The sequence below is a fragment of the Orycteropus afer genome, unplaced genomic scaffold, assembly GCF_000298275.1.
Source record: "Orycteropus afer afer isolate SDZICR_OR568_19922 unplaced genomic scaffold, OryAfe1.0 scaffold00013, whole genome shotgun sequence".
Lineage (NCBI taxonomy): Eukaryota > Metazoa > Chordata > Mammalia > Tubulidentata > Orycteropodidae > Orycteropus > Orycteropus afer.
Window position 1 is genome coordinate 21,529,871 of NW_006921600.1, and position 13,314 is coordinate 21,543,184.

The 13,314-nt window shown below is 46.7% G+C and overlaps 1 protein-coding gene across 1 annotated transcript in view; it reads right to left on the reverse strand.

The window, feature by feature from the left end:
• Positions 1 to 1,632: 1,632 nt before the first annotated feature.
• Positions 1,633 to 13,314, reverse strand: part of SRGAP2 (SLIT-ROBO Rho GTPase activating protein 2) — a 351,569-nt gene continuing 339,887 nt past the window's right edge. Inside the window, exons 19-23 of the mRNA XM_042782562.1 lie at positions 10,835 to 11,015; positions 9,089 to 9,235; positions 5,077 to 5,115; positions 4,532 to 4,856; positions 1,633 to 2,016 (exon numbers count right to left, since the gene is read on the reverse strand). Of these exons, the coding sequence (XP_042638496.1) occupies positions 1,633 to 2,016; positions 4,532 to 4,856; positions 5,077 to 5,115; positions 9,089 to 9,235; positions 10,835 to 11,015 (1,076 nt within the window). The remainder of the gene's footprint in view (positions 2,017 to 4,531; positions 4,857 to 5,076; positions 5,116 to 9,088; positions 9,236 to 10,834; positions 11,016 to 13,314) is intronic.

Below are 13,314 nucleotides of genomic sequence, written 5' to 3' on the forward strand. Positions count from 1 at the left end.
TGTTGGTCCAAAAAAGATTTCCAGGCCAAAGATAAGAAAATTTAGATTTCCTTCCCTAATGGCAACCCACCATCACTTCTGAAAATAATAAAGCTTAAAGCACAACTTTTGAACCAGAAAACGTTAAGAGGAATGAGTTTCAGCCTTAGCTCAAGTAGCTGTCTGAGACCTGTAAGCCTGGGATGAATGTCTCCAGCCCTGGTCCTCCTGGCAGACCATGGGAGAGGAGAGGGTCTGGTGGTCACCAGGTGTGGACACTGGATCACAGCAGATAAGGGTATCATTTTTGCCTTTGGGAGGGGAATCAGAAAAAAGGCCAAAGGAAGGCCAAAATATACAGCAACCAATATTTTATTTACTTCAGATTCTGGCCTTAGGAAGACTTAGAGCTCTGGGATCACAATTCCCTTAGTTGTTCTTGTGTGGCAGGGGTAGTGTCTCTCTCTTTAATCAAACTGGCTCTCTAAGCCCCTGTTGGTCCCTAAGAGAGATCTTGTATAATAACCAAACAAAGGGGTAAATTGAGAATGAATTTTTACTGGGGACAATTTTTGGGTTAGCAAAGCTAATTTTTTTTTTTTTCAAATATATATAGGATAATGAATTTTATGTTTTAAGCGCCTAAAAATGTAGGAAGGAGGAGGACCCATTTCTTACCTTTTTCAAACCTGCCATAAATATAATAAAACTCCCTTAAGACTCTTTACCCTAAAAGGAACCGGCTATAAAACTGTCTTATACAGGAAAATGTCTTAAATGGAAAATGGTCCATCGGAGACAAAGATAGGAACCCGAGAAATGTCTATACATTCAGAAAAACTTTAGAAACTCCTTAATAAGATTGGGTTGTACTTCTAGAGAATGGAGAAGAGCAAAAGCAAACACTAATGACCAATTCACATCAATAGAAAGAAGACAGAGAGAAAGTCCCCAGCCCCAAACAAATACAGGATTGAGTCCCATCCTGCTGAACTTCACATGATAGTGAGTTTCAAAGGCTAGGTTCTCTGGCCCAGACAGAACAAGGGTTTTAACGGAAACAGAGACCCCTGGTGGCTCCTGTGTGAACTGCCACAATAACTTACAGAGAGACAGATCTAGGACCAGGAGAAGTTCTACATGCCAGAGACTAGAAAAACCTACTAGTGTATGTGTGTGTGCATGTGTGCGCAAAACAAAAAAATGGACTATTTATGATTCTCTATAATCAGTACCCAAAACAAGATGCCACTGAGAGTAGGATGTTAACAGCCAGTCATCTGGTCACGGCATCCCCTGTGGCTTGAGGGGAATGAGGAGTGAGCCTACATCTTCATGGCTTGCCTTGCCAGATTTCACAGTGACCTGATAATGAAAAAATCTATCTCTGGCTAACCTAAGAATGGTATGTACTGCAGCTGGCTGCACTACAACAACTGGGGGAAGCAGAGGGCAGTGGGATGGGAAAGGAAGGGAAGGGCGTTAACAAGGGCATCATTCTCAAGGTTTTGGGTGATGGGAAGGCTAATTCCTGCAAGAACAACTTAGAAGCTAAATTTCAACTGAAGTCCCCAAGCTAGTTAAATAGGAAGATTTTAATAACAGTCTTCAGTCCCTACAGTCCCCTTGTCTAGAACAATTAAATTATATCTATCAGACAGTACAAGACTTGTCAGTGGACTGTGGGGAAGCTGATGAGTTGACAGCAGGGCTAGTGGCATTTGTTTTGGGGAAGACAGTGGGCTTGGGTCGGGTGGCTGGCGGTTTGACCGGGGCAGCCATCTTGACAGACTTGACAGGCCGGAAGGCGCAGGCGATGTCCCCAGCAGTGCTCGCGCTGCGCTGGAAGGCAGGCTCAGGGTCCTTGAGGAGCTGGGTGTGCAGGGGGCTGGAGGGCTCTGATGTGGGAGCTACCACTGGGGACGTTTTGAGGGGCTCCAAGGTGTCCAGAACCACGTCAGGTGTGTGCTTGACATTGCTCTGCCGCTCTAGCTCCCGCAGCTCATTCAGGGCAGAGTTCATAGTTGCCTCAATATCCTGCAACACAGGAAAAAGGAGGTGAGGCCAGTGCAGAGGGGAGTCTCCAAGGACCCTGTTTCAACAACTTAGGCCAAATCATGAAGAAACCAACTACAAGGAGATGCCTAGATTATTTTAGTTGGTCAAAGTCCTTGAACATACTAAATGTATGGAATGTAGGGGGTGGGGAGACAAAGGGATTTTCATTGTCATTAATTTTTTTTTTTAAGAATAGTGTTGCTATGTGCCACTGAGTCCGTTCTAACTCATAGTGACAGAGCAGAACTGCCCTATTCAAGGCTGTAATCTTTACAGAGCAGGTCACCAGGTCGTTTCTCCAGAGAGTGGCTGATAGGTTACAAACTGCTGAACTTTCGGTTAGCAGTTGAGCACTTTAACCACTGTGCCAACAGGGCTCCTTAGCGAACTTGTTGTTATATGCCATGGAGTCAGACCCAACTCACAGCGACCCTTCCTTGGGTTTCCGAGGCGGTATCACTATGGAAGTAGATTGCCCAACCTTCCTTCCAAGGAGTGACTGGTGGGTTTGAACCGCCAGCCTTCTGGTTAGCAGTCAAGTACCTTAGGCACTGTGCTACCAGAGCTCCTTAGCAAACTTAGTAGAGGTAATTTTTATAAAAGAATTCTCCGGTTGTAAAGATACATCCTGAAATATTTACGGACAAAATGATATATAATCCAATGGGGAGGAGAAAGGTGGGAGGGGACATACATAAAAGTAAGAGTGGCCTGGACTTGAGTAATGAGTCCATGGGTCCTCACTGTCCAATTGCCTCTACTTCTGCATATGTTCGAAATGAACAATAATTTTTTGAAAAGTAGTAGAGATAAAATACGATCTTTTGTTCTCTGGGACTTAAGGGCTGGAAGTCAAAAGGGGTCAATTCTTCCTCCTCAAGGGCTGCAGGAAGGTTTGAGCACCCTGTCTCCAAAGATTTATCAGGTCCCTTGCCCTGATCCACTCATGAGAGTGTCTAACTTGGTGAAGCCCTTTCCTTCCATCCACCACCATGGGACAGAGGGGGTCACAGTGAGCAAGAGAGGGGGCCAAAACCCACCTTAGATGAATTGCCCTCTTTAAGTCACAGTGGAACACTCTAGATCTGAGGAAACAGCAGTCCTAGCTCAGGTGTGCTCAAGGGAAGCCCAAAGAACTTTTGTATGCAAGCCAGCTGCTTCTGAGAGAGACCTCCCAGCTTGTCCCTCCCTCCCCACAAATGTGTGTCTCGCACCCCTACACCACCAGAAGACTCCTCTCTTGGAATCAGGCTGTCATTGAAAGACTGTATGCTGCAGAACCCCTGGTTAAGGTTTCTTTGTCCTACAGAGTGAGACATGCTTTCTGTTCACACCAATTCAATCTCACTCATCCTTATAATGTTCTTAAAACCTTAAAAATGCTCAGGAAGAACTCCCCTCCCTCCCTAGCCCCACTCTGCATCTACAGCCTGTCCTAGTTGTGTATATTTTGACACTGCTATCAGCATCTGGCCAAAGAGGGAGCTGGGAGGATTCTCACGGTGCAAGGCAGACTGCAGCCAAGAGCTTCAGTAGAGCCACGGAAATGGAAGCCTAGCAAAGCAAGACATCTCAGCCCCATAGCTTCATACTGTGCTTGCCAGGCACACCTCCTTTAAGCAGAGCACCACAATAAAGCCAATAGAGACCACACTCAGCCTCTATTGTCCCCTGGAAGATGGGTGAAGAGAATCTCAACTCAATTGAGACATAAGGACTACAATGAGCCCTTCGTTCCTACCTGGTCTAATGAAAATTATAGAGTTGGGAGAGACGTCTGAATGAACTGCTTGGAGTGGCCCCAGTAGTCGGATTTTTATAGGTGGGGTTGGATCTCTAATATTTCATGGAAAATAGAGAGTTGTCAGTGTGGTGCATATATGGAAGGAAGAGCCTGTCATCAGGGAGCTCATCTCCACAGCAGCAGAGGCCTGGGCTGGAAACCTTTCTGCTGTCTCCCATCAGTGGAGTATTTCTGGGCCTTCAAGACCAGGAACAGGTTGTTAATTGACTGCCTACTCATTAGGGGCCCAGAGATCAGCCTCAGGAAATGGGGTGCTGGGGATGGGCAGAGTGATACCAAAATGTAGCCAGGATACATCTGAACCTCCACCCTTGAGCAGTTTCACTGAAGTCTACCAGGGTCTCAAGACATGAACCTTGGGTTAAAAGATCTTAATGGACTCTATCAAGGTACTGCATTTGTTAACGACTGGCTTTAAAAATTCTAACAGTCTTACAAATAGCCAGTGTATGAGCAAGAAGCCTGAATTCCTTTATCTTGTCTTCAGGTTCTTCTTGGGAAGAGAACAGACAAATTGCTGGGAAGGCAGCCTTATCAATTCCAGGAGTCCAAAAGTCCTTGAACTCAGTTTGTAACGTATAAGGCACCATTCTGTTCCGAGTCCTGTGGTATCAGTATGGGCTGTACTACGTGGTAGGGACAAGTATATATACACCTATGCTAGGTGTTCAGCCAGGAGCCCCCAGTTACCTGTGCAATGACCTCTGGGTCCATGGGCCGATGGTTATTGAAGCTTTTCGACCTTCCTGCTGTCACTGTCTTCCGGATCTGTGGACTGTCCAGCCGATTCTTTAGGGATGAGTGGCGACTGATGGAGTTGAGGCTCCCATGCCCACTGATGGAGCACTTATCTGGCCCTTCCTTGGGGAGACTCTGGCTCATGATAGGCTGGGAGGATGGGCGGCAGCTAGCCCCTACCCCCGGGGAGGAGGGGTCAGTCAGGGAACTGCTCAGCCCATGGGTGTCGCTCCGAAATGTTTTCCGGATGCTCCCAGATTCTGGCCGCTTCCTTTGCCTTCAATCACAAACAGAAAGGGCAGTGTGATCAGGAAGCCTGGGCTCTGAGGAAGCAAGGATGAGCAAGAGACAGGCAGGTTGTTGGCACCCAGGAATTTCTGGAAGGAGAGGGGCACAGAGTTCACTCTTTCCTCAGTGTCACCTGCCTTTGGTTTCACCATGTCTGTCTCTGCTCCCCTACCACCCCCAATCTGGACAAAGGGGAAATGGATACTTACTTGGTGGTTGTGAGTTTTGAGTTCTCAAGATGTAAGGTGCTGTCAGGAAAAAACTTCTGATTATGTGAAAGTTTAACGGGAGAAAGACTCATGGTAAGGCCCCTCCATTGCCTGCTTTGAACAGAAACCGAAGGTCCCAGGCAGAAGAAGGATTCTCACCATCACCAAGGAGGTGGAGGGTTGATGGGAAGAGGAGCGTTGACTTTTCCAAATTTAAGCATGTCTCTTGGTCCAACTACAATGAGACTGTAATCATTTTGGGCTCTGGTAAGAGGCTGCTGTTGCTTATTCTGCAGATGTGGAACAGAATATTTTTTAAGAGGATTCAATGCTGCAGAGTTAGGGCCAAGTTTTTACATTTTCTTGGGGTAAAAATACATCCTCATCTTAACACATTTGAAGTCACCCATCACTGGGTTAAACCCTGGCTCTAGGTCACTGTGTTTCAGACCACTTAAGCCTCTCATATGGAGAGGCATGGCCCCTCCCTGGATGGCTGTTAGTTATATGGGTGTTGCCTGCTGCTGAATAATTTCATTTTCTGTTGGAGTCGGATTTGAAAGGACCTACTCTAAGAAGGAGATGACAGGGAACTTCTGTTTGGAGATGGCAGCTGGGTAGCTCTGATCTCAAATCTCCTAATGGAGATATGGGCTGAGGCAGGAGCTGACAAAGCAAAGGAGTAGGGCTCTGAGGATTAGGGGCAGGGCCAGCGTTCTAAGATCGTTCTCATCCCGTTCGTGGGTCAGGTCTTCCTCATCTTTCCATGCCTGGGTCCTGATCTTGAACCTGGCCCAGAGTAGCTACTCCATAAATGTGCCTGCTCAGCAATTTTAGCTTTGTGAGCCAATTGTCCTTCACTGGGGAAAGGATGTCCTCAGAGTCTTATAAGACCCAGCCAAAATGATCCCTTCACTACAGTCTTCCCCAGGATCACAACCTCAGGCAGAATTGATCATTCCCTCCTGTGGTCTTTCTGAGTATCAAAGACACCTATATAAGGTATTGATCTAGCCAAACTGTGAGCTCTGAGATCACACTGTTGTTGTTGTTATATGCCGTCAAGTCAGCCCTAACTCACAGAGACCCCTCCTTGGGTTTCCGAGGCAGTATCACTACGGAAGTAGGATTGCCCAACCTTCCTTCCGAGGAGTGGCTGGTGGGTTTGAACCGCCAGCCTTCTGGTTAGCAGTCAAGTGCTTTAGGCACTATGCTACCAGAGCTCCTGTGAGACCACATATCATGTCTTATTTATTTCTGAATAAGTAGCACTGGTGCTTGCCATATCAAAACTGAAAACCAAACTAACTGCCATGGAGTCGATTCCGACCCACAGTGACTCCCTTTGGGTTTCCAAGGTGGTAAATCTTAACAAAAGTAGATTGCCCAGTCTTCCTTCCATGGAGTGGGTGGTGGGTTTCAACTGCCAACCTTCTGGTTAGCAGTCAGATGCCTTAGGCACTGCACCACCAGAGCTCCTTGCTTGGCATATACTCAGTGCTTAATAAATGTGTGGAACTAAAGGGAAATCCACATCCTAATAACTCTTTGCTGATGTCTTTTTCCACTGAAGGATGGTTGACTCATCAAGCTAAAACTGCTGAGAAGGCACATTCGTGGACTGACCCAGGCCGGGGCAGGCCCTGGCGATGGAAAGATGAAGAAGACATCCTATTTCCAAGGGGCTCTCAGTTTGGTGGGGGATCCAAGTGTAGAGGACTGGATGATGATACCATGTAGCTACTCATTTCAGACTACAGAACAGGTGTACTTAACTCAGCCCTGGGGAACACAGGGGTATCAGAAAGGCTTGCCCAAGGAGGCCCATCTTTGGCTGGAGTCTTGAAGAGGAGGAATGGCCCAGTCAGCAAAAGTGGAGGCCCAGAGGTGAGAGAGAACACATTGCCTTCAGGAAACTGAAGGAGCTTGCGGGGAGTGGTATGTGGTGGTGGGTGGGAAGGCTAAAAGGCAGACTCACGCCTGAGGGCAAAGATGGCCCAAAGGCTGCCACTATCCCACCTCCAAGCTGGAGTCTGAAGAGGCTGTAGTGAAGAAGGCTCATCTTCCAAGGATCCCATTGCGAGAATCCTGACACCATCAAGCAAGGAATTCATGGGAACTGCCTTGATTTTCTACCAGATGTTCATCTTTTGACTATTTCATCTATTGCGCTGTACAACTCCTTTGTACAAACAGCATCAGCTATATACCAAAAACCGAACTCACTGCCGTGGAGTCGGATCCGACTCATAGCGACCCCTCCTTGGGTTTCCGAGGCAGTATTACTATGGAAGTAGACTGCCCAACCTTTCTTCCGAGGAGTGGCTGGTGGGTTTGAACCTCCAGCCTTCTGGTTAGCAGTCAAATGCCTTACTAATTATCTCACTCTCCCTTCACCAGCCCAGCCTTGGTTTCTGGGTTAATTATAGCTTCCAATCTTGTGATTACAGGCTTATAATTAACATAGACTTGTAAACAAGTGGGGAAAAAAAAGTTGTGATTAGCCAGTTATTTCTTACTAGCTTGCCCTCCCAGCAGGGCAGTACAAAGGAGGAAAAGAAATAAAATCGTCTTGTTTTTTTTTTTACTGGCCTGACTGAAATTATAACTACACTGAATTAAGTGAGCTGAATAAGCGACCTCACTTACTTGAGCTTGAAAAGGATGGAAAACAGCCACGAGCCCCAACCACGCCCCCTTTTACCGCCTGGTTGGAAAAAAACCAAGAGATCTGGGCAACCTGGTGGGGTTTCAAAACAACAAGCATCTTTTATTCTCCTTCCAGTTTCAGTGTCCAGAGGCTACGGTTAACAGGTTTTCAATGTGCAAATCGCTTCATTCCTCCAAAGCCAGAGGGGAATAAAAACTGTACATCATCTCCGATCCATATTCATCAGGAGTGCCCTGGGGCTTGTCATCCTCTGGCAGTGGGCCAAGTTTCAGGGTCTGGCGGAAAGAGGTCTGTAGGCTTTGGGGCTTGGTGTCTGGCCCCTTGAGATGAGATTTGTTCTCCAATAACCTGAACGTCTCTAGGGGAAGCAGCAGCACACAGGCATGGAACCTCTAGACAGCCAGATGGGGTGTGGGTGGAGTGAAAACTCATGGTGTTGCTAAAAGCCACAATGAAAGCTGGAGGTCAGAGTTAAGAGCCTGCTGGACAGGACTGGGGGCTGCAAAGGGACTGGAGAGGGCACAATAATACACAGGACTAAAGCAATAGAAAAAAATTTTTTTAAAAAAGGACAGTTCTACCGGTATGGAAGGGTAGAATAAAAAGGAGCTAGGGGTTAGGCAATGAGGAAAGAGCTCTGGAAAAATCTCTCCCTTGGAGCATACTGGTTTCCTTTCCTCCAGGAGTAGATGCAGGACAAGGGGAGAAAAAGACACATAATATTGAAATAAACCCACCCGGGGTCATAGTACTGCAGGAGAAAGATGTGGCAGTCTGCTTCCGTAAAGATTTACAGTCTTGGAAACCCTATGGGGCAGTTCTGCTCTGTCCTATAGGGTTGGTATGAGTTGGAATCGACCCCACAACAGTGGGTTTGTTTTTCTTTCCTTTTTTTGGTTTAGAGTAACAGTAGCCTAGTGGAAGACACATGAGACTTGGGATCTTTGGACAGACAAGAGGCAAGGGGGATATCAGAGACTGGTTTGAGTAAGAACTGGAAAAGAGGAAGCACCTCTGAGGAATAGTTTGAAACTGAGTTGCATAAAAGGACCAAAAGCTTTGGCCAAAGTTTCAGCCACAGGATTGCCCTCAAGATCTGAGCTGACAGACACTGCAGCAACATGGTGAAGAGCACCCTTCCTCAGCATGATGGCAGCTAGCTGAAGATCTAGACCTGCTCAGGAGGCCTGCAGAAGTTCCTCAGCCCTGTCACACAGAGTGTTAGGCTGGGGGAGCTGGGAGCCCTGAGTGCAGCACAGAGATGGAGTGGGGTTAGGCCAGAGGGTGAAGCTGGGTGTGGCAAGTCATTCAGGGGAGCAGAAAATGAAAAGCAGCGCTTACTTGTTGATGTTTGCAAGATAAATATCGGCTACATGACCCCCACTGGGACAGCTGGCCCCCGCTCTGGCTGTCACCTTTTCTTCAGGTGGCTCAGAAATGACCTCAATCTCAGACTTGGGGCTGGACCTCTCCACGACACCGTCCTCGCTGGGGGAGAAGGGGCAGGCAGGCAGGGAAGAGGGAAAACAACACAAAAAGCAGCGTTAAATCGCTGGCAAGATGGCCCCCCACACACACAACCCTACATGGCTCTGAGGCAACAGCGACACCTGGCTGGGCTGGCTCTGTGAGCAGAGAGGTGAGGAAACCTAAGGGCTTTTGGACGGTTGTTTAAATAAAAATAAATAATCCAGTTGGGCACTGCAGGCTCCTCAGCTCCTCAGGAAAGCTTGGCTAAGGGGCACGTGGATTCGAGGCATCTGCCTTCCACCCCACGCTGCTTTCCTGGGGTGGCTGTGCTGGGACACCCTCCTGGAGAAGGAGGTGGCAAGTCCAGGCTGCTGTTTATCGCTGAGGTCCTGAGCACTGCTGAGGGTAAGGACAGTCAGCTCTGTGGCGGCTCTGGAGAGGCCAGCGTTGAGGCAGGACACCGCCATACTCAGTCGTAGTGCATTGAGCCCCACTTAGAGCTTCCAAGCCGGTCCAGGTCTCTCCACTGCTCTCCTGGCCCCTCTGGCTACTGATGACAAAGAAAGCCCCTTCTCCCCCACAATTCATCTTCTCTCGATCCCGTAGTGAAGTCATAATGCTAAACTGGGGAGGGTCTCCTGTCCATGCACAGATCGCCACCAGGCTTGTGATGTTATCAACAGAGGGAGGATCTCCCTGCAGAACGAGCTGGGGAGAGGCTGGGAGGGTGCAGACTCATTCAGGATATCAACCTTTAAAAAATAATATTAAGGGAAGGACTAAAAACACTGACAGCACGGTATCCAAGGGGAGGGAGTCGGGGCAGGGATGCAGGCTTGGGTTGGGCAACAGGGAAACAGCCTTCTGCTTAGGAGACATTGCTTCAAAAGTGTGGGAGCCAACAGAAATCCCATCTGCTGAAATGCCTCTGGGACCCGTTCAGGCTTGGATTGTTCCCCGATATCCCTTCCCCTCCTCTCTCCCATCTTTCCCTGAATCAACCTCATCTGCATTAAGTTAACTAAACTGGGTCATTTCCACAAGGCTGCTTAAGCTAGATTTCTCCAAGAGATATAGCTCATTAGTCTCATTTGCAAGTGGGGAAGAACCATCAGCGGCTCAAATGGTTGGGGTAAGCATCATAGTTTAAAAAAAAAAAAAATGAAAGAAAGAGTAGCAAAAAATGTTTTCCCCAACCAGATCTTTCCAGAAAGGGAATGTAGGTGGTCAGATAATAACCATACATTATCACTCATCAGGTATAAATGTGGATGAGTGCAAGTTTCTAAGATAACTAGGTCAGGGAGTGGTTTGCAGGGAAGACAGAGGATGGATAGATTGAAAAAACAATTCTCCATTGATCCTCAGAAGGAAGGTTGGGCAATCCTACTTCCGTAGTGATACTGCCTCAGAAACCCAAGGAGGGATCGCTATGAGTCGGGGCCGACTCGACGGCAAAACAACAACAACAACAACATTGAGAAACTGTGTGGAGCCTCAGGACTTTGTTGGTGCCCCCTAGAGGTTGGTCTCCCACATACTCCTACATTCCAGAAATGAAGTCTCACTCCTACAGTCCAGCCAGTGACCCCTAAAGGTGGCAAGGGCCCAACGTACGTGTCTTGGACCACGATGTACTGATGGGGGATGAGTCCATCAATGCCATTGTGCCGGCCTTCCCACCAGTCATCAGAAGCCCGCTGGTACAGCAGCAGGGATGCCCCCTTCTTGAAGGATAGCTCTCGGGCTGTCCGGCCCACGTAGTCAAACTTGGCAATGGCCTCAATGGGCTCACACTCTGGGAGGGGTGGAAAAGAAGGAAACACATTATTGGAACCCACAGACTCAGGAAACTAGGTGGAAAAGCCCAAGCAAATGAACTTAGAGTGATGAGCAGATGGCCCAGTATGAAAAATAAGCCATGGAGGATCTATGGAGCAGGTAATTCCTGTGTGGAGTGTGCCACTGCCCTGAATGCAGCTGTGTCCTCTTCCCTGCTCTTGCTCATGATGATCCTTCTCCCTGTAGTGCCCTCTCCCGTATCTGGCTGATGAAACACAAATACCATCTACTTTCTATAGTAACTTCTTTGGTATTTCCACAGTTCTGCATACCTGCACCTATCATTGTACTTGCCATACTCAATTTTCGGTATTATCTCTTTTCTGATTATAAAACAACTCTATTAAATACAGAAAATATATCATATTATATTTTATTTATTTGTCCATTTCCCCAGTAGAACATGAGCTTTTAGTCTTTATAAAGAAAAGATAATTTGCTCAACTTTTCTAAGAGTGAGATAGGGAAACATATCATGTGACTAATACATGGAAAAATATGCATGGAAATTATTTTCTCCTTCCTCACTCTGGCAATGAAAAAAATCAGCATGTTGATTCTCATAGATGTTGCTGGCACATTAGCAATTTCATAGAATCATATGGAAAATCTAAACTCAGTATGATGCACAAACTCACCTTTCTGCCCTCATTTTTGCTGTTCCTCTCACCTTGGCCACACTAAGGTACTAGCTGGCATTCCCTAAATGTGGCATGTGTTTATGCCTTTCCTGTGTCAGTTCTTCTACCTGGAATACCTTTCATTCTCTGTCTTGCTAGGCCCCATTCACCTGGAAACTCTACCTGATCTTTTAAGATCCAGAATAATTTATCCTTTCCTCCGTGAAGTCTTCCCTGACTTTTCCCCTAGCCTTACTTGCAACCTCACTGCAGTTGCCTGCAGCTAATGAATACATGCTACCATGTAGTGTGCCGCTGAGGTGATTACACTTCACAGAGACTGTATATAGGACAGGGTGGAATTGCCCTCTAGAGTTTCCTAGGCTGGAATCTTTTTTTTTTTTTTTTTAATTGGGTGATTTGGGTAAAAGTTTACAGAGCAATTCATTTTCCATTCAACAGTTCACATACATTTTGTGTCATGACATTGACTGCAATCCCTACAACGTGACACCTTTCTTCTCACTTCTTCCCTATGGTTACTTTTTCCTGTGTCTTTCTTTCCTATGCATTCCTGGCCTCTGAGCTTTCTCCCTGCACATATGCTCCCCTTCTGATCTCCCATGGCTGACTGTTCTAAGGAGCTTAACTACCCAGTGTAATGGTTTATTTCATTTGTTGTTGTTGTTGTTGTTGTTGTTTGCCGTCGAGTCGGCCCTGACTCATAGCAACCCCTCCTTGGGTTTCCGAGGCAGTATCACTACAGAAGTAGGATTGCCCAACCTTCCTTCCGAGGAGTGGCTGGTGGGTTTGAACTGCCAGCCTTCTGGTGAGCAGTCAAGTGCCTTAGCCACTATGCTACCAGAGCTCCTGAGTGGTTTATTTCGTAGGCCTGTCTATTGTTCAGCTGGAAGTTAAGCCATAAGAGTGAGTTCAATTTCAGGCCTGAAGGGTAATTAAGGGCCTTGGTCTCGGGGTTTCATCAGTCTCTATTAGATCAGTAATTCTGGTCTTTTTTTTTTTTTTTTTTTTAAGATTTTGAGTTTTATTCCACATTTCTCTCCTTCTGTATCTAGGATCTTCACTTTTGATCCCTCTCTGAGTGGCTATCACTGGTACTGGTACCATCTAGTTCTTCTGGTCTCACAGTCATGTATATATGCATGGAAGTGATATGAAATATTAAAATGCAATATATCTTTACTTTTGTGTGTGTTTCTGTAAAATGGAAATAACAAGAGTGTCTATCTCATGATACTGTTATTAACCAAAAAAACCCAAACTCACTGCTGTCAAGTAGGACCTGATTCACAGCCACCCCTCCTTGGGTTTCTGAGATGTATCGCTATGGAAGTAGATTGCCCAATCTTCCTTCTGAGGAGTGGCTGGTGGGTTTGAACTGCCGGCCTTCTGGTTAGCAGTCTTAGGCGGTATGCCACCAGATACTGTTATTAGGAGTCAACTAATTATCAATTTTCGAAAGTGCTTAGAACAGTGACTGGCACATAGTAAGTGCTATGTAAGTATCATTTATTGTTATTGTTATTACCATTATGTCTTCTAGGTGGAGGCAGAAAGCAGAGAGTTAACCTGGGCTCCAGCATGTAGTCCATGGGGAAAAAAAAAAAGTAGTGT